The sequence below is a fragment of the Temnothorax americanus genome, unplaced genomic scaffold, assembly GCF_048541705.1.
Source record: "Temnothorax americanus isolate GAGA-0224 unplaced genomic scaffold, ASM4854170v1 Scaffold60, whole genome shotgun sequence".
Classification (NCBI taxonomy): Eukaryota; Metazoa; Arthropoda; class Insecta; order Hymenoptera; family Formicidae; genus Temnothorax; species Temnothorax americanus.
The window spans coordinates 382,719-408,287 of record NW_027509752.1 but is presented as its reverse complement, the minus strand read 5'-3'; the positions used below and the strand labels follow the sequence as shown (position 1 = coordinate 408,287).

The 25,569-nt window shown below is 36.9% G+C and overlaps 1 protein-coding gene across 2 annotated transcripts in view; it reads right to left on the bottom strand.

Moving 5' to 3' along the window:
* Positions 1-33: 33 nt before the first annotated feature.
* The window catches only part of Picot (putative inorganic phosphate cotransporter protein picot), a 43,520-nt gene continuing 17,984 nt past the window's right edge, over positions 34-25,569 (bottom strand). The window contains exons 1-8 of one of the 2 annotated variants that reach the window (XM_077420824.1): positions 21,710-22,264; positions 4,456-4,649; positions 4,119-4,358; positions 3,563-3,650; positions 3,001-3,227; positions 2,685-2,837; positions 2,226-2,600; positions 34-2,137 (exon numbers count right to left, since the gene is read on the bottom strand). In XM_077420824.1, the coding sequence (XP_077276950.1) occupies positions 1,952-2,137; positions 2,226-2,600; positions 2,685-2,837; positions 3,001-3,227; positions 3,563-3,650; positions 4,119-4,358; positions 4,456-4,649; positions 21,710-21,809 (1,563 nt within the window). In that variant the 5' untranslated portion in view covers positions 21,810-22,264 and the 3' untranslated portion in view covers positions 34-1,951. Of the gene's footprint in view, positions 2,138-2,225; positions 2,601-2,684; positions 2,838-3,000; positions 3,228-3,562; positions 3,651-4,118; positions 4,359-4,455; positions 4,650-21,709; positions 22,265-25,569 lie in introns of those variants that run through there. The other variant, XM_077420825.1, reaches the window with a different exon arrangement.

Below are 25,569 nucleotides of genomic sequence, written 5' to 3'. Positions count from 1 at the left end.
ACTTTTTTTTTCTCCGTAGACGTAACGCAAAAATTTATTTTAAGAGTACATTATTTATAAAAAGAAAAACAAACGTCACTTGTCGAAGGCACTTGTAGATACACGATCACAGGACGCACTCGCATCCATTTTCCCTTCTACTAACAATTAACGTACGCCGTTACCTTATTTCCAAAGTTTTCGTATAAAATCGCAAGATGAATAAGCCAACAAATATTTTTAATACATATTATTTAATAATTCATTTTCAGACAGTTCGATTATTTCAGACTTATCCTCGCGAGCGTGTAGCGCGATTACGTATTTCATTAGTTAGCCTCGATACTCGAGACCGTATAGAAAAAGAAATTACAATTATCGTCAGATTTATCGTTCGGTTTGTGCAGCTTATGAAAAAGAAAGGCTTATCGAATATGAAAAAAAAAAATGCTTTCTACTATATGTATAAGTGCGAAAACATTTAGTTTGACAATTTATATTTTAGGCTGGAGGTAATGATTCTTTTATTGTTCTTTGTGAACGCTATATAAATAACTATGAGCAGTAACTCATCTAATACCTACAACTATAACTTAATAGGGTTCTTACGCGCAAATATCTACAATATGTATAAACACCATTCTTGTATTGTATACATTGTGCTGTTTGCAACGCCTCGATTACAGCTTCGGCCTATCCCTCGCCCCGCGACAAAAATGGGATTTGTCGTTATCACCCTTTTCATCCAAGCCACACACGCAATACAAAATGGCAGTAGTTACAGTAAAAAGTGATGTATTAAAAAAAGATGAACGATGAGGATCTTTGCTCTAATACTGCTGCCACAAGTTTGTCAGGTTACAAACAACGAAATCTACCCTGAAGATAAGCATTGGAAAACACTAGGACAAATCCTTCTCCGGCATGATCATCGTGAATCTAATTAAATCTATCCTATGAATCTTAGCGCATACATCCCATTAAAAAAAATAGCAAAGCAGCTAATGCGCTATTACAAAGTAGGAAGACCGAGATTAAAAAGTTTTATTCGAATGTGGAACGAGATTGCAGAGATAACACGTCGTATATCGACTCTGTTAAAGCTAATGTTGCGCGAATAACAATGCCGTATGTCACAAATGAGTTTAATATTGCGCTTAAAAAACTTAACTGTTTCTCTCGCACTCGTATATTCAAACAGCGATGTACAATTTAATTCATTTTCAATTTAAACATCTTAATTGTACAGATAACTTCAATATATAATTAAGAAACAATGCAACGGCTTTTATAATCTCGTCATACCCGCTTTGATTTATTTGTTGTTATGACATCTCCGGTAAGTTCATGGAAATTCGCTTATCTACAAGTTATAGTTTTCGCTTTTTTTAAATTTCTTTTGAGAATCATCTCTCCCATCGTTTCTCTAACATGCCAGTTCTTAAAGTGCGACTTTCTAATTCTACATAATACGCGAAATTATTATGTAAAAATTTATAAATTATAAAATACAACGAATGACGTGAACCGAAGCTTATAACAGTAGCTTGGTTATGAGTATATTCTACATATACCTTTCTCTCTCTCTCTCTCTCTCTCTCTCTCTCTCTCTCTCTCTTCCTTTTTCTTTCTTACACATACGAATTGTCTTTCACACAAAACTCACAATATAACATTAAAGCAATTAATGTACAACTTTTGCAATCCAATACAAAAGTATGAAGACACCTACAACGCAAATTGTGACAATTAGCATGAAAAATTTTATATTATTACGGTAAAATAAAAAAGAAAAATACAATTCTGAGATTAACTTAAATGTCTTAATATACTCGATTTGTTTCGAATGGCTAAATAATAGGGAGGGAATGAATGTGCATAAACAGAAATGGCCAAGTGTACACAATTGTCACGTCGTCAGTGTTAATTTCCTCGCATCATCACTGACTCTTATCGATAAAATATTCACTTGTCAATGTTGAGTCTCGTTCACGATTCTTACACCGTCCAGTTCATTCTTCTCGTTCTTGTCGTCATCCTTATCGGGATTGTCCCATGCTTTCCTTTGACCAGAACCGAAAATTGCATAGAATGTCGCACAAAAAATATAGATACCAGCGCAGATCATAAACACGGTCCTCCATTTGGCATGCGATGGCTGAAAATAATAGCATCACATAGATAATGTATGTTCATCAATTACTTAATTAATTAGAGTTTCAGAGACCAATTACATATATATTTACCGATTTAGCAATAACCTCTCCAACGGTAATCGGCGCGAGAAGTCCAGCGAGATTGGCGATACAATTTGTGAAGGACATTAAGATCCCAGCAAACCTCGGAGAGATGTCGAGGTGATTTATTTTAAAACCTGAATAAATAGCGCCATTCAGACCGACGCCCACTGTAATAATGGTTACTGTCAACCAGTCATTGCAACCGGTATACGAAGCAGCAATCAATGCCAAAGCCGGTGAAAACTGGCCGATGCTGTTAACGATCTTGCGAGTCACAGTGTGAGTAAATTTCCCCGAAGAGATCATCCAATCCGCGACGTGAGAGATAAACATGGAAAAGAGCCACATGGCAAAGTATGGAAGTGCCGAATAGAGACCATTCTGAAACCATACAGACAAACGATTAGTTTCATGCGGGGAAACTGTAGAAAACTCTTTTCCCTCCAATTTAAATATATCACTCACTTTCTGGATAGGGAAATGGAGAATCTGTTTCATAAATGTCGGAAGCTGAGTCATCAACGTTTCATATCCATAATTCTGACCCATGTGCGCCATCAAGATAGCCCAAAATGGTAGCGAAGTTGCAATGGCCTTCCAAGGCACGGGAGGCGATGACTAAAAGAAGAGAAAATATTAGTTTTCTCAGTTTGGCTACTAAAAGAGATATATTACTACAACAGGCGATAAAGATTAAAATAAATATTTCGATTAACGTGATAAATTGAGATAAATATTGAGATAAATTAATTAACAGCGAAGAAATGCGAAAAGAACTCACGGAAATGCCGGCGCTACCCCAGAGAGAGCTGAGTATGAGCTTCTTCTCGTCTTCTGTGATGCTTGGATGTTGCTCGGGATCCTCATAGACCCATATGAGAAACGCTATGCACCAGACGGTACCGATAACACCAAACACGTAGAAAATAGATGGCCAACCGCCTACTAATTGCCAGTCGGCCAACAGACCGCTCAACGGCATGGATATTATCGTGCCGAATTGTGCGCCTATCGATGGGAAAAAACATGCAAAAAAAAATGTGATCAGTTATCGTCATCAGGCGTCCAATCATCCTTATGCTCTTTCTATTTTTACCAACAAAAAAAAGACCTTGTGGGAGTGAATGGTTAAAAATGAAGATAACTCAAGAAATTGAAAAGGTCCACGGTCCACAAATCCCGCCGCAGCAAGAAGCGCGCGCACCCACAGTAGCGACTCGATGCAGACTCGAAATGCTCCAGAGACAGAGAGGAGGATTCTCGCGCGGCGAACTAGCTCTCGACTCGGTATACGCGACAAATCGCTACATAAAGGAATAAGAAATCGCATTGAACGAGCTTACCGGCATAGACAAAGGCACCCATCCTGCTCCGTTCGTTAGGCGGTATCCACTTCGCCAGCAGTGCGTGCGTGCAAGGCACAATAGGACCCTGCAATAGGGATTAATCCATTCCTAGGGGGAAGGAAATACACCCGTGCAATCAAAAAACGTTCACACTCAAACGGATCAGTAATCCTTTAAGATTATAACTATAATTACTTATATTATTATATGTTAATGTAATAATAATGCTAAAGCTAATGTAAGAAATATCTATCTCTGCAATTACACAGAGACTCTTATCTTATTGATCAAAGTTTTTTCAAGACAATGCATAATGTAGAAGACAAGAACTAAAATAAAATAATTCTTTATCAAATTTTTTTTCAATTAATTCGTGAACTTTATACTTACGAACGAATGAAAGTTGTTTGCAAGTAGCAAAGTATGTATTTGGACACAACAGATAACCGATCCCGAAACATCACACATTCTCATCTTCGCTCGCTCTTCTCGAGTCTCAATCAAACTATTATATTGTATCGTAATGGTGAGGGATTTTCGAGATGTTACTTACCTCTCCTAAACCCTGAATGAAACGAACGATTACCAGGGGCCAATATCCCCAGTACGCGGACACTGGAACTAGCAGTCCGAAAAGCGAATTGATCAGCATGCCAACCCCGAGGAAATACTTGGCGCCGTAACGCTTGGCAAGTATACCGAACGGTATCTGCGTTATAACGTAGCCCCAGAAAAATGAGCTTAAGAGATAGCCTTGCTGCTTGTTGTCCCAGGCAAATGGTCCGTCGGCGCTCTGCAAAGACGGAGGACACACATTTTTCAGTTCCTACCTACTAAACTCTCGAAATTTTGCAATAAAAAAAAAGGACTGCAGAATTTGTTTTACTCACGCGATCGGCAGCGCCGGTTTCATTGGTATTCTTTCCGCACTCATCCACGACTTCTATCTCCTCATCAGGGTTCTTGATAGCAGTATGATTGACCATCGCGACAATAGCCACAGACATATTGGTCCTCATTATGTAGGCGTTCGCCATACCAAGGAATATCATGAAAGTCACCATGTGACGCTTCCCAAAACGGGCTGAAAGAATAAAAAGACGTATTAGGCTATTATAACATGGTACTATATTGCGGTGTCAATAAAGGCGAGACAGACGATGAAATGTTGTGTAATAACATATCTCGTATTGTGTTATATATTCAATATTTCTTATGCGTTATATATATATATATATATATATATATATATATATATAAACATCTAAAAATCTGTATTTTTAATTTTAATTACAAACTGAAAATCTCAATTTGTCTGTAGAAATTATTTCTAAAAATATGGTTAGGCATTGTTTACCGCAACTATGCGTTTCTTTTTTCATTAAAATTATATATCGCTGCGTAACTGAAGCTTTAAATTAAAATTCTAAAAGTTTCAGTCTTCCCCTATTCGCGGTAAATTCCACTGATAATGAGTAAAATCGATTCCGGATCACGGAATCTATTATTAATTTGGGGGCAAATGTTCCTAGAAGAATTGCATATATTATATAATATTTTATACAATGTTATACTGTGTTTTTTGTAGCGCTAGTCTAAATATCGCCGTGATAATCGAATAAAGACGCTACGGCAATCGTTAATTGACGCTTCGGAGATATTTGCCAAAGCATGTCCTGTAACTGCTAATGTATATTAGCAGATACTCTGCCAAATTTTCACGGAAATAACCGAAGGACGAATCGCGGGACCAATGCCGAGGTGAGGGTTACGCCAAAAAAGATTATGACGCGAGTTAATTGAGCTGCGTGCTATCAAACGGAAACGTCGCTAATAAATTATACCAACAAATATGTAGAAGCTGTTATGTGAGGACGTCACAAAATTCTTGTGTTTCAACAAACAATTCTGCCGTTCTCAGAATATTATTTAATATTGTTTTATACGGCATAAAATTATTTTAAGCCAATTAAGTCAACTCTTCTTTTATTCCAAACCACTTCTGATTTAAATTTAAATTCAATGTTTCGAAACCGGCGTAATTAAAATTCTTGAAAGAAAGACCAAGCGTCATTCTTTATAGGCAAAGGAAAATAAATTCGTCGAAAATACTTCTTTTCCTTTTCAAGTTGCAGAATAACAACGGTTTCCAACGGTCGACAAAGTTCACAGAAATTTCACGTAAAGTAGATACTCGAGAATTTTCGTCATTTTGCAACAGAATTATCGAGCTTTGCGCGGCAATCAATGAAGGTGAGTCATTAGATCATAATCAGTTGTAAGACATGTATAAACGCCGTTGACCATTGACATGAATCCGTACGAATTACAAAGTACAGAATTCTCATTACATTTTATGTCGATGAGCCACGATCTATAATACGCTACACTCGATCAAAGTCGACGTAAACAGATCGAATTCGTCATCGTTAATTGACGACCGTCAATTAACGGCAAAGAGATGCGGCGAATAAGATGTCGAATAGGCGCTCATGCGTGTAATTCGGTGTATTCAAGTGTCGTAATGAAGATCTGTGAAAGAGAAAAACGATAACGATAAGAATCGTACGGAGTACATGCAAGAGCTTCGGGTAATATTCCATGAGTTTGGAATCACGATCAATGATGACATAATACGACGATATATTCGCGACGGTATTTTCTATTTAACGCTAATCTACGTTTTGTATTACGTGTTTTATCGGTATCGTCGTTATCATCAGGTAGATCTCTTTTTCAGCCCAAGCTCTTACATATATATTTACTTTTACAAGATAAAACCGCATCAGAGATAACGAGTACAATACATTACAGTTTTCAATATATTTATACCATAATTCTGGAGATCGCGATTGAAGAATTAAGGATCTATTTCAACGACAGAGCTCGAAAGGGACCTAAGTTAAAATTAGGGTAAACAATTCCCTCATTCGTGTCCCAAAAATTATTGTGTACGAGGTATCGCAAAACGTTTGCTATTTAAAGATCGTTGCTTCGACGAAGCATTTCTGATCGACCGTTATGCGAATCAAAACTTCATCTCGCCTTATCTAATCAACTTTAAATGATAGTGTCCACGGTCTAAATGCAATCGGTTCTACTTGACCGCAGCAGGAAACTTTTTACGCGAATCACGCGCCGGTTGTAATGAAGTTAACGACATTAGCAAGAAATGACGAGCACTCTACTGTTTCAAAGGGACCGCCGCCGCGCCGGACAAGTACACCCATCGTGATATTTATCACCGATATGGTTTGAGTGCGTGAGTCATACCTGGCCGCATGTAATCGATAGCATAGTCGCTTGCATGAACTTCGTGGGCTGAATAGATGTACGATGACATGAAATTTATTCTTTAACGCCGTGTCTCGCTGAGAAAAATCAATTTCCCGACAGAAATTTGCAAGTCGATTTAAAGATTCAATCTAACGCACCGTCCTTCTCTTTCTAAGTCCGAGATTTAACTCCAAATATCTTTTTAATCAAGCGACAGACTTTACAACGTTATATATTGTAACGACTTTACGACGGCTCACTTTATAAGCAATTAAAAAAAAAAAAAAAAAAAAAAAAAACAATATAATTGATGAGATTTTCTGAGACTTCCTTAGAAATCTGAAGGTGACTAAAACTTGCTACGAAAGAAACAGTATTCTTTCATGTCTAGATATCCGATTATCAGCCTTATATTCGATTATCGGTCTTATATCCGTTATGCCCGTCTATGTACACCAACACCTAATTGTCGCCGCTTCTACGTGTCGTGTTATTATGTTAGCAATTACGGTCGCGCGGATACTGCGTCACACAGAACAAACGACTCCTCCTTCTTCTTCTTCTTTTTTCCTCTCGTTTCCTCTCGGTCGATGTTACAAAACTTCATGGCCGATTACACTCGGCGACTTGTACATACTTACTTCTCCTATCACGCTCAGATTACCGCCGCGCCGCGCTCTCCTAAACGTCGCCGGGAGAGAGCAAATAAAAAGAAAAGCAAACGGAGAAAAATAAGATAGGAGGCGAGCGTCTCGGACGAAGGATCGGCGAAACGCCGCGTCGCGCCGCGTCGCGTCGGATTGATTCGCTTCAATTCGCGCAAGTGTTTCTATAGGAATAAATTTCGACGCCTACTCGCCAAACTAGCTTAAGTCAATTGACATCAGACGACATTGCTGCTTAAACTGACCAGTTCTCCTATAAATTATCTAAAATCACGTTTGTTCCGCGCCTCCTTTTTGATTCTCCTCTCTCGCTCCCTGTCCTCTTAAAAATCACGTGCGATACACGTTGTTTGCTATGAAAGAGAATAATTTGTGACTTCACGCAATAATAATAATTATAAGGATAATTACTTAAACGGGCTTTAATTAAAAATTAATCAGATATTTAAGATATTTAAAATAATATATTAGAAACTTGTGAAAAAAATAGAAAATTTGAAAACAGACAATTGTTTAAACTTTTATTATAAAAGAATACCGCGTTTATTTATAATCGTAGAGCTCTTGCATTTGTAGTTGCAAATCGCTTATTAAATTGGAACCAATTATAGCATCAATATACGTGAGGTTGCGTTGTTCGAAAACGATCTCCCATTATCTGAGGTCAAGCGTTTGACCTTACAATTACGTCAGTATGATTGTAGGATTATTAGATTAGCTAAAGGTTGATTAATCACGGGGATAAAGTCTAAAATTAGATATTGCCATAACTTTCCCTATAGTTTTCTTAAACATACCGAAAACATTTGGAAAATCTTTTTCACGTTCCATATATTATGTCAACTTACTTATGTTTCTCTTTATTATCCTTGCGTACAAGTCATTAATTATTCTCGAATAAACATTTAAATTCTTTCCTCTTTAAGTCAATAATTATTAAGTTTAATTAATATCTCGCTTATTTATAATACCTGAAATTTATAATTCACTACTTTAAATTGTCCTTAATTTAAAGATTATCTTTGCAAGAGAGTTCGCAATTAATCCTAACGATAAGCTTTCTCTCGTTTAATTCTTTCGATATTATTCAGTAATCACGTCGTAGTATACAGGGTGTTTAAAAAAATGTTACATATTTTGAGAGCAAGTAGTATATTTCGTCGAAACAAGAAGAAAATGTCAAGTAAACATGGGTCCTAAAATCAAGTACCTGTTAAGATATAGGCCAGTTTTTATCGTATAAGTGCTTCTATACATCAAATACCTAAGGTATGGGTCAGTCTTTATCGTATATATTATATAGAAGATGCTCTATGAAGATCCCATTCATTGTCACACATCCTTCAGTTTTACGTTTCAGAGGATCACGCACTCTTGCGAATACACCTGGTTGCTCTCAGATTTGCTGACACGCATTAAATGCGCGTTCCTGCAATGTTGGGAAACGTCATTGGTCCCCATTTTGCGCGCATCGTCCGACAATACCGAACCCAAACATTGTTAGGAACGCGCATTTAATGTGTGTCAGCAAATCTAAGAGCAGTCAGGTGCATTCGCAAGAGTGCGTGATTCTCTGAGACGTAATAGGGCTGAAAGGTGTGACAACGAACGGGAATCACATAGAGCATCTCTTATAATATATACGATAAAGATTGACCCATTTCTTAACAGATCCATGTTTACTGGGCATTTTCTTCTTGTTTTGATAAATACCTGCTCTGAAAATATGTAACACTTTTTTTCAAACACCCTGTGTAAATCTACATCAAGAAGTGGCTATCTGCCAAAGATCAAAATTCGAGTGACACATAACGAGTAAAAATTCAATTCAAAACTGTTTACAGATCGATAATATAAAAAATTAACAAGATATAAATGTAAAACATTGAGATATATATAAGAACCTGAAAAGCTCTGTGCAAATGTTTGTGTTTCTCGCGGGTCGCTTATTATGTTAAAATCATGGGTTTGGAAACCATGATACGAATAATATATATCCTAAAACGTACAATATAATATAACAATAAGAATATCTTCTCGAAAAAGAAAAATTTTGAAACCACTTCTTTTATAACAAAAGTTTGAACAATTGTCTGTTTTCAAGTTTCCTATTTTTTCACAAGTTCCTAATGTTAAATATCTTATTAATTTTTAATTAAAGCCCGAGAAATTAAGTAAAGATTTTATTACTTGTTGGCTGACTCCAAAATTAGATCTCGATTTCAATTTCTACAGAAACTCGATAAGGGGAGATCATTATGTAAAAATTATCGTTTTACTTCTCGTCGTTTTTCCGCGATACCCTTTATTTACAAGGAAATAATCTCATGCATTGTATATGTACGTGATGTGACTGACGGTTCAATATTGTTGTCGCTTGAAACTTGCGTAAGTTTCCACTTCAAGATATGGAGAGGCGGATTATTGAGTAAGATTCGGCTGCGGTAATCGGTGATCAATATTTACGTAAACGCGGGGGTCCAAAAATTTTCCTCGCTCGGGCGTACAGGGCGTACCGAAATCCGTGGACGAATCATTGATAAAATAACCGTCGAGACGGGAGCAAAGCACGTTCGCTGATAAGTGAGAATGAAGGCCGTGACGCGGAGGGTTTATTGGCCCGGATCCAGCCGCGTTTTATCCGTGACTCCACCGCCGAATGCACTCTCGTGCGCATTTCACAAGCGCGTTCTTAAACGTCTCGCAATAGGCAGTGCGACAGTATCGATTATTTCGAAAATGGCAGCCAGAAAGAGGAGAAGCCGCGCCAAAATATAGACAAGCGAATAAGAGCGATGATTCCCGTAAAACGGAATATCAGAAAAACACTTCAATTATTTACGCATGAATTAAAGATATATTCGCGAGATATTTCATATTTTATCATTTCCTAACGTATATATACAATATAGAATTTATTAGTTAATTTATAACTTATAAAGATAAGTGCAGATATATTATTACATGCGATTAAGGTACCCATAATTTTCCATTATGAGTCTCAGAATGTTTCGGCTGAAAGATTAATACGTCAATCTCTGGCTTTGCTATATCACTTTCATTATCGTTAATTTTATTGCCGATAATTAAATAACTTATATACTTTTATATACTTTTTAAGATACGTACATTTTTTTTTCAATTCATCATGACAAATCATTATATTTTACGACAAAAATAGTAAAATAAAGTTGAACAATAAAATTAACGAACTATTCGAACCAACATATATAAAAAACAGATTTATTCACCGAATTCACAAAACAAAATGATAATTGATGTCGACGGATTGCTCACAGTCTTACAAAAAAAGAACATAGGAAATCCGTAAGATATCCTTAACATTTATACGGCGATAAATGTGCGCAGATAAGCAAATGTTACCGTCCATCTGTGCCGTACTATATACATGCCCATAATGCATAAGTTTCTTTTAACGTGTCTTCAAAATATCGTTAATCAGCTTGATTACTTCCTACATTCCATTCGCTCTCTTCTTAAAAAAAAAAATATATATATATATATATAATATATAAATAAGACAAAACAATCCAAAAGAGTCTGTATTTTATAACTAATTGCATATAAATCGTGTTTTTCTATTTTTATCCGTATCGCCGCTCGCGCATCCATCCCTCGCGATCTGCATTTAAGAATTACATGGTTGTGTCGCGATGCGGGAGGAAGATTTAAAGACACATCGATGGGTCGTATAAAACGAAGTACCGGATATCTTTAACGACATTGTGATAAAAGACCACCGTAATAAACGGAGCCATATAATGAAAATGGGCAGATCATGCATTATTCGATATTATTAGCCTCGCGGTCTATTCCTACGCGGCGGCCCAACTCCGATACGCCATTTTCGCAGTTAGGGCGCGAGTTTGCTCCTAGATTCCGCGACGCATCGCATCTTCGCCATGCACTCGTATGCATCTCAATGCGCCGGGAAACGCGCAGCGTCAGCTCGAGTTGAATGCAAAAAGGCTACTCGGACAACGCGACAATCGCGAGCGGCATTATTCGTCACGTTAATCTAAACAAAACAATCTGCCGAAGGCATCCGAATCGTGTTTCAGCAAACTCGACGATATTCGACGCGCCCGTTCATATTAATTTTCCGCTCTCAGCGCATTCGAAATGCGCGTCCAACTGCGCCGGCATTCAAAAAAGGAGATCACCGCTACGTAAAAAAAAAATACTATCGATCGTTTAAGAATATATACTATTGATACATTCGGTATCGTATAAGGTTACTACGTGAGAATCTTATCGACGTACATATACCTATTAACCGTACGTCGCGCGTGAGAAAAGCCGCAGAAAAGAAATGCTGACGATGACATCGATTATATAAAAAGTAACGTTTTCTTTACACATCACATTATTAATATATTTCTTATTTTTATATCAATTTGCACGCAGCAGTTTAAAAAGTATGTAATAAGGAACCAATTAGTTTTTATCAAATTTCTCTGTCAGGTGTAGTACCTACATTTTTAACAATCATTATCTAATGTATGCTATCAACAATGAGCTTCTATAAATATTTATAGAAATTTATACTTCCACGAAGAAGATAATATATCCGCGTCTGATTACTTTATGCATCAAATAAATCAGTAAATTGTTCTTTTCCATTAAAAAAATTATTCAATCATCACATTGCTCTTTTCATCAAAAGTTCTGCAAATTGTCTAAATGATCGTGAATTAAAGGTTCGTATTGTTCGTCGATCCTCAATCATGGCGAGGAATATTCTCCATTAACTCGCGGCAGACGTTGGGATCATTCATGACGAGACCTGGGACAATAAATTTATTTCATGTAGAGACAGTGTACTCGCAATTGTATTTTCCCCGCACTTCATACACTTGACCCGGGCCCGCCGAAGCATCCGCCGACCAAGAGCTAATATTTCATTTACGAAAATAATTACGCCACAAATTTTTCCTACACTGACTGCCGGTGAAGAGAAGACGATCCCGGGAAGGGGGAGGGGATTAACATCGATCAACCAATCGTCGCGTGTAAGTGTGTCGAGTGTGCACACATATGGTCGGTCATTTTCCAAGACCGGCCGTCATCGGGCACCTATACGGCGTCGTCCGTCGTTATTACCAGCCGTCGAGCACGTGGGCCGGGTCCGGTAGAAATAGCTCCGGCATATCGCGATATAAAGGATATCGCGGTGTGCGAGCGGTGTGACTTCATTGTGTTGCGAAATACAGAGAGGCACAGCCCGCACAGCGCCGAAAGAACGCGCGGATGAGTCGAGACGGAAGGGAGGCCGGAGCTGTCGCGCTGGAGAGACGAACCTCGAGAATTGGCATGAGGATGAAGAGCGGGGGGAGGAGGAGGAGGCGAGAGGGGGGAACAGCCGTGTCTCGTGCACGTGACACGCGTCTTATACGATTGCTCGTGACGCGCGTGAACACGATCACCGTGTACGACGGCGCGCGTCACGCGTGCGAGTCCGCTGGTGCATACGAATGAGCGAGATTTCAGACTCGACTGGGAAGTGTCTGCGTAACGAAAAGATGAAAAACGGGGGAACGGGTGGACCTAGCGAGATAATCGTGAGCGTTGAGTTAGTGGGAGTAACGATTTTGCAATGATAACAATAAATCGTTATAAAGTAAAACAGCAAGTATTCACTTTATTGAAAAAAAGATGATTTTTTGTCAGTTTAAAAATTTAAATAAATACCTATATATATTTTTTTGTAAAAACTATGTTTGCCTAATAATCGCCTAATAATTGATTATATAATTAACTTTTTTTTCATATTATTCACGCAACAAAGATTTGATCGAACGCATCGAATGTGATAGCACATTTAATTAAAACTTTTATAATATAAGCAGCTGTATACATTCAGCACTGAAAGAAACGTGTGCAAGCAAGCAAGATGTACATATATTTTATGCATCTCTAGAGAGAAACAGTAACACACAGACAAATTTACGTGACGCGCGTCTACACGTCACGCACGTCAGTCGGCACGATGATTACGCGAGCTTTTAAAATACGGAGATGATATCTCCGTATTAAAGGGAGGCCTTCAAAGAACATTATTGAATAAAATTTTCAATGTATGTTACATAATATTATATTACTGTTAAAAATTATTATTCGTTAAATGTGACGACTGCTAATAAAAAAAACTACCAAAAATATTTATACGAAACGTTTAATGGGGACTAAAGCATCTTTAGTAATTTCAATTAGCATTATTAATGTATATTTATATAGTAATGTATCCGTTATACATAGAAAGTTTTATTTTTGAACAGTTAAGTAAAGTTTATTCCAATACGTTTCGACCTAGTGATCCAAGAGAAAAAAAACGCAATTTCTAAATAATCTATCTTTATACATATAGGTACTGAAGCGCTATTATTATTGACGATAAATATAGAAAATCCATTAGGCGAAAATCAAAATAATTTTTTTTTATATCACGTAAACATTAACCATGCCATGCGTAAACATGCCATGCAACCAATGACGATACGAGGTGTATCGCAATTCGTCACGTATGGAAAGAACAAAATCCACCCGATAAAAAAATCTATCTCAGATCTCTCTCGAAAATATAGAAACGGAATAGCGAAATACTTAAATCTTGACAAGGAAATATTCATAATTTGTTTATGAAAAGGCAAAGTGACAGCACCATATGTCGAGAGAAATATGTATTTTGGTGATAATACACCCTCAGAAAAGATTTCTAATAACGAGACAAAAAGTATTCTTGACATGTTTAATCTCATTACAATCTGAAGTAGTATAAAAATAAAACAATATTGAGATTAAAAATCAATAATTCCTATTCTCTTCTCTCGAATAAAATAAGATTGACTTAATAATCTTGAGACAAGAATAACATATATGTATAAGCTTAAATTTATATATGTTATTCTTGTCTCAAGATTATTAAGTCAATCTTATTTTATTCGAGAGAAGAGAATTAGGAATTATTGATTTAATCTCAATATTGTTTTATAACGCGCAATGTTAGCGCCATAATATTAGGCGTGATCCGCGCGACGGCCGCGCGCCGCGAAACACCTAAGATGCATCTAAATATCCATTATCCAGATATCATTCCTGAAATAGATCCTCTTGAGCCATTATCATGTATTAGGGTAGACCGGGGACAAAAGTAACAGGGTACAGTTGTAACATCGTGAATATTTCTTAAATTATAAAAGGTACGTGTGTGGGACCGCGAGGCGAGATTCGCTAGATGGAGCGGCATTTGTTCCTTAGTTCATTGCCGCCCCTCGCGGAACGTGCACGTGTGCAGAAGAAGAAGTTACTTTTTTCCTTCCTAAAGTAAGTTTTCTTACGTGCATAAAATCTGAAATACTTTTTGTTCTTTATGCCGAAGGTATAAGGTTTTATTTTTATATGTTTTAGTGATTATCTATGTTGATAATTTGCATAATACGATTGACTTTCATCCAGATATTTATGTAAAAAATTTACTTCGAATCATAAAATATCATTAGGGGACAATTGTAACATCAATGCCTGGGGACAGTTGTAGCGTTACAATTGTCACCGTTGCTCGGGGACAACTTCAACTTAACCTAACCCCGTTTGGTTGGCCTTATTTTAGTGTTGTTTTTTACAATGTTATTTGTATTTTTCTTCGTAGAATGCCGCGAACAAGAAAACGCAAGACGCAACGGGGCACGAAAGAAGTAAATTTATACGAACAGGCGTTTGAAGAGGTTATGAAGGGTCAGTTATCCATTCGTGCGGCTGCCAAAAAGTATGACTTGTGTCATGTAAAAAAAAAGAAATCTAGCCGTGCTACCGCTAAAAAACAAAAAAAATAGATTTTTTTGCGTGATTCCTTTATTTTCAGTTTTTATATTAATATTAGATTTATATTTATAATATTATAAATTTTTTATGTTCATGTTAGAAGGAAAGACAGAGAGAGAGCTTATTTCTGTTTCTTTTTTATTTTATTATGGTTAATTTTTTAAATATATATGATTATATAAAGTCTTTCAGTTGAGAAAACAGTATTATTTGTTTTTATTTGCTATAATGTAAAAAAATACTGATATTTTCATGTAACAAATTATTTTATCATTAAATTCGTAAGATTGATTAATTAAACCTACTAAATAACCATTATTTTGTTTATAAATGATGTGGTACAATCGTCCCCTTCTGCTGTTACAATTGTCCCGGGGGTTGGGACGGTTGTAACAGTATTCCTCATATTCTTTAAACAATAATAACTTTTTTTCTAGTTACATTACTGAATTCAGCACAAAATAATTTTGTAGTTAAATAAATTCTACATCTAAAGGTACAGGTCTTTTTTACGTAGATATTATATTTTAATTGTTATAAAATCTTAAACTCAAAATGTTACTTTTGTCCCCGGTCTACCCTAGAATAAAAGCATAGAGAAGGAAAACAAATTGCCTATTCGTCTGCCAACAGAATCAATTTACCTTATTCTATATAGCTAAAAGGCACCAACTTAAATTTTATTATCTAAAAATTTTATATTGTAGGAATTGTCTAAAGATTATTACTCGAATAATTATGTGGTTAAATCTTCTCAATCGACTGAAGATACTAATTTTATGTTAAATAATTCTTTCATCAATAAGGTTGGCAAAATGCTTACGTATATATAAGTAAACATCAATGAAAAATTTAAATTTTAACATGAAAAATTGCGCCTACTCAATTATTCTAATAATGAAATATATAAGAATAATTAAATATATTTTATTTATTAGGAATATTATCATATAATGAACTAGATTGAAACAAACACAACATCGTATTCACATCAATCTGCAGTTGCAACTACTTTAAAAAGCACGTTTTTTGATGTAGCAGTTATAATGATAGATACCACAAGCGTACGATTAGCTCAGCGTTAGCGTGTTAGGTTGCGACCCCGGACATCTTAAGGTTCAAATCCCGTCGATGCGTTCTCAAAAATTGTAAAACTGCGTAATTTTAATTAATAAAATAGAATATATGCGGAACCGCACGAATACAAATTAAACTATAAAAATATTAGAAAAAAATAAGAACCATTTAAAAATTAAAAAAAAAACATTGTTTTTTTTTTATAATTCTTTTTATACAAGAATAGAATAAGATTTCTTTCAGATTCGTCTATTCTTGAATCAAGAATATTATAAGATTGTCACAAATATCTGCATCTTTCTGAGAAAGTTAAGAGGGATAGTATCAAAATTATTTTATTCTAAACTTAAGAAATTTTCTAGTTAAGACTAAAATATTATTGTTTCAATACTAAATATGATTGGCCCTATTTCGATCCTATTTTATGACAGATTCAAGAGTAATAGCATTGTATGTAGAAATCTTTTCTGAGGGTGTATATAATATAGCTATATGCATAAGAAAAATAAAAATTAAAAATAATATATAATATGTAAACAATATAAACATATCTATATTTTCTTACGCAAAATATTATGGTATTTCTTCGTAGGAGCTTTTAGAAAAGTCTTTCAAATGAGATAGCAACTTATTTATAAAGAAGTAAAATGTAGCGATTATCGATCTTTCGTGCATAAATTCGTCTCAGAAAAGATTGAACTTCGATGTGGTCAAAATATCGCCTATTTTAAATTTTGTTATCGTCAGCAGTATAATTTATGACCACCTTCGCTGCAATTGCGACGATAAGTAAATTCGATAAGCAACAAGCTATCACAATCGCGAGCACAGATGACACATATATTAATTTTGACTGCGATATGGAGCACTCCAGAAGAGGACACCCTGCGCTCTTTTTTATTCACAGATTCTCCAAATCTAGATCTAGATCATCTTTCTATGACAAAAATCTCTACTTTAACACTTCATCAAAATTGTAATCCTTTTAATTCTCCCAACCTTAGAATTAACTGCGCAAAACGAGCGAAGTCCATTCTATATAAAGTTTATATGAAAAATAGGATTTTGTTTACTCTCTCGCATCTTTGAAACCTTTCATCTCGGTAAGACCCCCAAGAATATTCGCTGCTTTTATCTCTTTCCCGTTTAGAAGAAAGAAAATTCAAAAACCAACCGAAAAATCCGCGGATATAACGAGCCTTCGCGGGAATTTTGGAACGTTCTACCGTCCATGCCGAATGTGCAGCACGCTGTACATACACTATTTTCGCGATAGCGGCTAAATGCACGAGTCATTTGGCGACCTTGGAGTCGTATCGCGAGAAAAACGCACTTTGTTCTCAAACGTTCCCCGAGTCCGCCGCGCGTCCATCGAAAAATCCCCGCGGCGATTTTCTCGTAATTGAGCGGTTAGAACAAACAAATCTGTAAGGGTCTGTCCACACAAAAAGAACGGTTTTGCTGAAGTATCTAAAAATTTAGCTAGATACAGATCTCTGAAAATAATTTTGTTCCACCGTCAAAATAATTATAGCAAGTCGCTGAAGTATGATGATAATGGTGCAAAAAAATTTAACATTTTAGCAATCTTTGAGTGTTCTATACATAATTATTTTGATCGTGCAACAAAATTATTTTCAGATCTGGACAGCAATCGCACGTAACTTTTCTGCACGTTTCCGCCCCAGGGATATAGTTATACGTAATCGCTACCCTGTATCTGCGCCGAGAAAAAAAATTTATTAATCCGAAAAGATATTTAGTCCGACATGCAACTAAACATTTTAGTTAGTTTAACTAAACATTAGTTGAATAATTCTTGATTACAAAATTTTGATGGTTGACATGAATCCACTATACCTTCTTTAGTGCAACTTGATAATTGTTGAAACAACTAATGTTTAGTTAACTAACATGTTTAGTTGCACGTATCGGATTAAATTTTTTTTCTCAGTGTAGCAAAATTTTTAGATACTTCAGCAAAACCGTTCTTTCCGTGCCGACAAACTTGCATAGATGCGCATAAACATATGCATAAGAAAATGGATTGGTCCATTTCCTTATGCACATATATATATGTATATGGACCGATCAACTTTCTTATGCTTATGTTTATGTTTATGCGTTACACAAATTTGTCTGAATAGATTCTTACACGGTGCGTTTCCGCGGAAGAACGCACATTTCGTATTTATTCGTATTCTTATCCCTCGTCTTATCCAGATTGCGACCGTTTTCGCGATGCGTCATCGTCGAGGCGACGAGTGCCTCCCGTCGCGCGCACCCACTTTTTCCGTTAGTTTGCGTGGCGAAACGATGCTCTTTAAACTAATCTCGCCGCGATAATGCGAGCTATTTTCGTGCTGAATAACCTTTTTGTCATCTTATTATATCTATTTCGCTAGTCATTACCGTTTCTCATTGGCACGTGTGTTTCTACTAGTAATTATTGCACTTCTATTTATAATTATTTCACACGTATTGTTACGTTAATAGAAGCCTTATCAAATTTCTCTCGCGATGTTCCTTGGCTTCTGTTGCTAATCAAGTTGCGTCACCTTTTAAATCGCGTGTCAATACATTTTATACAGATTATAGATTTGCATTTTCTATAGAGCTAATTTCATATATTTTTGCCTGTTATTTTCAGAGTATGACATAGAATTCCTTAGATGCATATTGTATTGCTGTAAAACCGTAATAAAAGTTTAAAGAAAAAAAATGTTGATAAGTTATAATAGCATATCCACGATTCGTTACGAGCACTCGGCAAATGATAATATAATTGCGGGAATTCCTACTGGAACGGTCGTGCAACCTCAAAGAAAACTCGGCGGGGTTCTTTTTTGTTCTCGTGAAAGAAATCCGTGTAGGTAAAGAGTCGGAGAAATGGGCGAGAAATTGTACGATATTGTTCTGTGTAAAATAGCTATTAACACAATAGGGTCGATCCCTTTCGGTCGAGCTCAGGAGAGAACAAAGTCTTAAATACAATTCCTCGATACCTGAAACGAACGGATTTGCAAGACAATGATGAGCGGCCGTTAAAGCCCAACCGCGCACATGTGTATATTTATTTATTTCTCGCATTGAGGAAAAAATAAAATCCTAAAAATAATTCCCAAAAATTCTTCATGTTTGATCAGCTGATTATATAAAATTGAAGACAATAATACTTCGATTATTTGCAAGAAATAATTCGGATCGCAAAGGATTAATGATTAATGCGATCGCTGACGTATAAAAAAGCTATCTTATAAGATAAAAACTCGGTTATCCTTATTTCGATTGAATCTTCTGAAATGTTACTATAAAATTTGGTTATAATAAACACGCACGTAAAGATTATTGCAAAATTTTTGTAACACTAACAATAAAATTAGATACAAATTGTAAAATGCACACTTTGAGTTTAACGATAAGTAGCGAGGCAGCTATTTAAATATTTACAGTTTCGCTCTGGCGTACGTGATAAAAGCCGTGAAAGAAGTAAACGACGAGAAGTAAAGAAAGATTTTCAGCGCCGGCTTTTTCGAAACTCGCGGAAATCAAGCAGCTGATCGTCATGCGTTACAATTGCGCAAACATTACGAAGAATATACGTGAAACGGTATCGTCGCGAGACACGTGCGGACACTCGAAGCCAACATGATTTGGCATCCTTGCAAAATGAAGAGACGCAACGCTGTACGTGAAACATTCTCGGAAAGAAATTTTCCTATTTAGGACACTTCGCGTACCTAAAGCGTAAAATTCGACCTTTGATTGCACGCGTTTTCACATCAGTCTCGGCAGTATAAGCTTTAATACTTAATATTCATCACGGCGAGTTTCAAATGCATCCTTTCTAAAAAAAGGCATGTTAAATCGATACTCGCATCTCTCGAAGTCTTCTCGAAAGTCTCGAATTGCTTTGCTGGCTCTTTCCCGCGATGCTGATTGATTCTGTTGCTGCGCTAACTTCGTGAGCGGCTGTCGTAGCATATATTTTGACAGTTGTGTGTAATATTAAAGCTAAATAGCGCGCGCGAAGAGCGCGCGTCTGTGATGTCTAGTAACGTAAAAAACGCATTTACTGAGAAATACTTTTTTAAAAACGAGATAAAATCAGCTGTTTTTTTTTAGCATTCGCGGACAAATAACGGAAAGTTATAACGGGTAAAATCTCGAAGTAAAGATTGTTATTTCCGCTTTTTATAGGATGGAGCAAATCTTGATTAACTTGATCGATGATTAACTCGTCAAGTAATACCCGTATATTATTTTGCTGATATACGGATAGAATTATCGACTTTTTTGTTGTTCGACATATATAAAAAAAAAGATTAGATTAGGAGCAACAAATTCTATAGTGAAGACTTTGCTCTAAACAATTCTGTTGGATAGATTATAGAACATGGATAGAATAATTAATATCTTGTTGTTTGACATATGGAAAAAAGATTAGACCAGGGACAATGAACCATCAGAAATTTTGCTTTAAAAATTCTGCCGACATATGTATAGATAGATAGAATTAATAATTCATAATTATCGTGGATATAAATACGGAGAAAATGATTAGCTAAACTATTCTATCAATTGAATTATTCGCCGATTAAGTAGCCGAAGTTTGTTAAATTATGAACGCAAATGTACTCTCTCTATGATCGTGACGTTCCACTGACAAGTGAGATGAAAGACTAAGAGAAAAAGAGAGAGAGAAAGAGATAGAAGAGCGAGAGAAAGAGCACGAATGTGTCGCCGTGCGAGGCCGCACAGCTGAACACGTGGTCTGTCGCTGTCGAGGCGAACGTCGCGCGCGAGAGCGCGATGTCGTCTCGGATTACTGCGATTTCGCGACACGGGGAATCGCGAACGAAACGGCCGAAGCCGAGATATCTTCGACGACGGATCTCGGACCGGCAATTGCGCGCGTCCGTTCGAACGTCCGTTTCGTCCGATCCGCGACCGCGACACGTCCGTCCCGAGTTAAATGAACACGACGTGCATTTTACGGAGGAATCTAGGAATCTCTTCCCCTCGCTCGATTTCGTGCGCGCGGCTATCGCGTCGCGTCGGCTATTTTTATGCGGATTGATGTCAACGAAGTCGCGCTGAAAAGTGCGGTCCGAAAACTCGCGGCTCTCACGCCGCACGGCGCGGCGCGGCGCGGCGCGGCGCGGCGCGGCGCGGCGCCGAGAATATACCGGGTGTCCCGTTTCGATCCTCACTCGGTCCGCTTCGTAAAATCGGCGATTCCACGTCGCGTTATCGGCGAGGCCGTCGCGACATGGGCACGTACCTCTTTTCCTTTTTCTTTCCCGATCGTCCTCTTCGAGTCCGGGCTGGTCCCACACGAGAATGTGGCCATTTCGTCCCCTGTTCTCGCTGCTATGATTCATCGCGCGTTCGGGCACGTGGGGCGCGGAGACGAAGTACGCAAAAAAAAAATGGAAACGCGATTTCACGACGCTCCTGGACGACGACGACGTCGATGACGAGCGTTTGGCGCGATAAGGCCGACTCTCTGTGTCTTTCGCGCGCGCGCGCGCGCGCACACACGGTGTTTCTTCCGCTGCCGCTCCTACGAGCACTCTCGCTCTCGTGTTCCGTTCGGGCGCCGAAATGCGCCGGGCGAAGAGAGACGCGCCTGCGTTCTCTTTTCACGACGGTCAGAGTGGTCAGACGACGATGACGTCGGGCAGAACGGTGCACGGAGACAACGGTGCCGAGCGACAATCACGAACGCGACACGCGAATAACAAACTGTTGCACGGAAGAATAGAGAGAGCGAGGTTAAGTCCTCGCGTGGCACGATGCACACTGGTTCCACTGGTTATGCCGGGACTTGTGTAATCGGCCGGCTGCTCCGAGTGCTCTCGCTGTACTCCGATAACGGCGGGCTGGCGGGGCGAGCGGCCGAGCGGGCGAAGGGCGCTTCCGATTGGCGCGCGAGCCAGCCACGCCAGCCGTCCGGCCAATCGGAGCGCAGCGCGGTAAAAGTTGCGCTGGCCGGCGCAAAATTTAAATACATCATAGGGGCAGAAGCATCCCTTTTCTCTTTTCAGATGTGCGAGAAAAATTGACCCTGCAGGTTAAAATCCTTTTCTGTGTAAGACTTTTCTAAAACTTTTCAAAGAAAAACCGAGATGGATTGTGTATATGTCATCAAGCAAAATAAATGGATTGTTCTCAATGCAAATGGGGAAAACCGACAGACAGGGGCAGGAACATTTCTTTTCTCTTTTCAGACATACGGGAGAATAACCCTGCAGGCAAACATTGTTTTCTTTAAAACTTTCACCGTCCCGAAACTCTTTGAGAAAAACCTGAATAAACTTCGTCATCAAATAAAATAAATGTATTATTATTCTCAATGCGTCTTATATATATTTTTTTGCGGGTCATGAAAAGAAGTATTGTTTTCAATTCGTCATTCATAAGTCTAAAGCCTGATCTACAATGTGCTCTTTGCTTTCTGTTTTTTGCTCTTAACCTGTTTGCGACTATCCCGTATTTCGCAATTGCGTCGCGTAACACGATGTTTTTTGTTCTCTGTCGCCTAAGATAAAAATTGACGAACTTCAGAAGAGACAAGAAACATCACGACGCGACGGAATTGCAAAATACGGGATAGTCGCGAAGAGGTTAAGAGCAAAAAACAGAAAGCAAAGAGCACATTGTAGATCAGCCTTTAAAGAAAGTATTTATTGTTTTCAATTTATTTTATATTCTTTATCTTGTGTGTGCCCATACTTTCACATTTAAATTCTCTAAGAACCGTTCAGACAATTGGTTAAAAAAAGTTTAAGTGACATCTTACTCTTTTTAACTTCATTTTTAGAATAAAACGGAAAACGTTTGATTAATGGTAATTGCAGTTATTTTGAATTTATATTTTAAGAAAAAAATATATCGCACTTATTTTACTAATTTTTATTAGTTTTCTCGACATTTGCTTTAATAAATGTTAAATTAACGTTTTATCAATTTTCAATGAGTAATTGAAAATAACAGTGATTCGGTAATTGTGATAATAGGAGCGCTATTTAAGGAACGGTTACAAAGAGGGATGAACATTTATCGGACTACATTTCAACAAAGCACACATGTACATTTGCATACGGTAAAACCGCGTATGATTCATTTCTGACCTTCGAGCTGAAAAGTAAAGCGGATTACAGCCGTGTCGGATATGCCGCGTTGTTTCTTTTGTAAGAATTACTTATTATCGTGTATCTCGTTTCATCCCAACAGATCACAAATTCCAAACATATCGTCCCAACATCCTCTTGTCGTTTATTGAAAAACATTTTTATATGTATTGCCCTACCTCCCTAGTTCCCAATAAAAAGTTATATATGTATAGCTTTATAAATATACACAAATATATAGATATATAACATACACAATTATACTAATCAAAAGTTTGGACGCACCGATAGTATATGTCAAGATTAATTAATAAAATAAATAATTATTATATTGTTTAATAAAATCCGAAATTAAGCGACTTGACTGGCCAGTTCACATTTATTCTGACTCACAACGTTTCGACCATAATTTGGTCCTTTTCAAATGAGATATTATAATTTATTACGCAACATTAGAGAGACATCATGCGTCGCCAGACGTTATATCCTAACTACATCGTGCAAACGTCAAAATGTTTAGTGCGTCAAAAGAATGAAAATGTGAAAGTCACAATGAATTATACAACGTCTGGCGACGCATGATGTCTAATGTTGCGTAATAAATTATTAATATCTCACTTGAAAAGGATCAGATTATGGTCGAAACATTGTGAGTCGGGTCACTTAATTTCGGATTTTATAATATTATTTTATTTATTTACTGGCAAATTTATTTATTACCATTGTTATATTGTTTCTTTGACAGAAATTATTTGTTAAAACACAAAATATAATATGCGTCGGTCCAGTTCATCCCAGAATAAAAAGCAGAGATTTTATGTACATATTACACACATAAAATATATATAATCTCTATTTTTAGATAAAAAGCAATAAATCAATTTTTATGTAGCATGTTAATTTTTTCCTGTTTATCAATTACATTAAAAATATTGGTAATTATGCAGTATAGGTGACCACCCTCCGATGACCTTGACCTTGACATATGTTGTCAAGGTCACCCTTTTGAGTGACCTTCAGAAGGTTTTAGCCCTCGGTCATTGTTCGTTAAAAAGTTATAAACCTTTTTTTGTTAATAACTTTTTAACGAGCAATGACCGAGGGCTAAAACCTTCTGAAGGTGACTCAGAAGAGTGACCTTGACAACATATGTCAAGGTCAAGGTCATCGGAGGGTGGTCCCCTATACTGCAAAATTACCAAAATATTTTCCATAAGAAAAAAAAACGTATTATAAAATATTTATTCCAAATTCGCAAAATAAAAATGCGAAGATAAACTGAGCCAAAATTATGTTATTACACTAAATCTTTTTTTATTGAAACTGCTTTAATCTCATTAAAAATACGACTAATCAGATGCGGCTGCGGTAGAATCCTTCAATCTTATTGTCATACGTAATAGCTCTAATTACATCAGATAACGTAAGGAGGAAGAAACTGAGTCACTGCGAAGATAATATCATTGCGTCTCGTATGCTGAATTAGAGAATCTCGGATCCCGCTTCTTGGAGTATTATTCATCTTCAAACGAATCAAATAAATTATTTACACGAACGAAAAAGCAACGGGACTGTTTTATTACAGAATGACGCAAATCGTTATCATTTCTTCTAAAGTGCGACTAATAAAATTGTTAAACTGATAAGCGATCGCGAGTAATCAGAATAAATGTCGTATTAATTTATCGAGGTCACAACGCGCAATTAATTCATTATATGTATATTTTATTTCTATTTTGACTCTTTATATATAAGTTTACAATTTATCCTTTATAAACACCAGTATCGTGAAAGTTGATGCATAATGTTGCAGCAGAGTTTCACGTTATTTTCGCAAGGTACTTAACGTCGTTCTTGAAATAGTGGAAGATACGACTTATACCGTTCCATCCAGTGGATATCTGTCCTCATATCTAACAAGAAACTAGCTAATCGCAATTAATGCTAATAACCGCTCTATCTTCTATCCTATTTGTAGTTTTATTTCCGATTCGAGCTTGCGTCACGC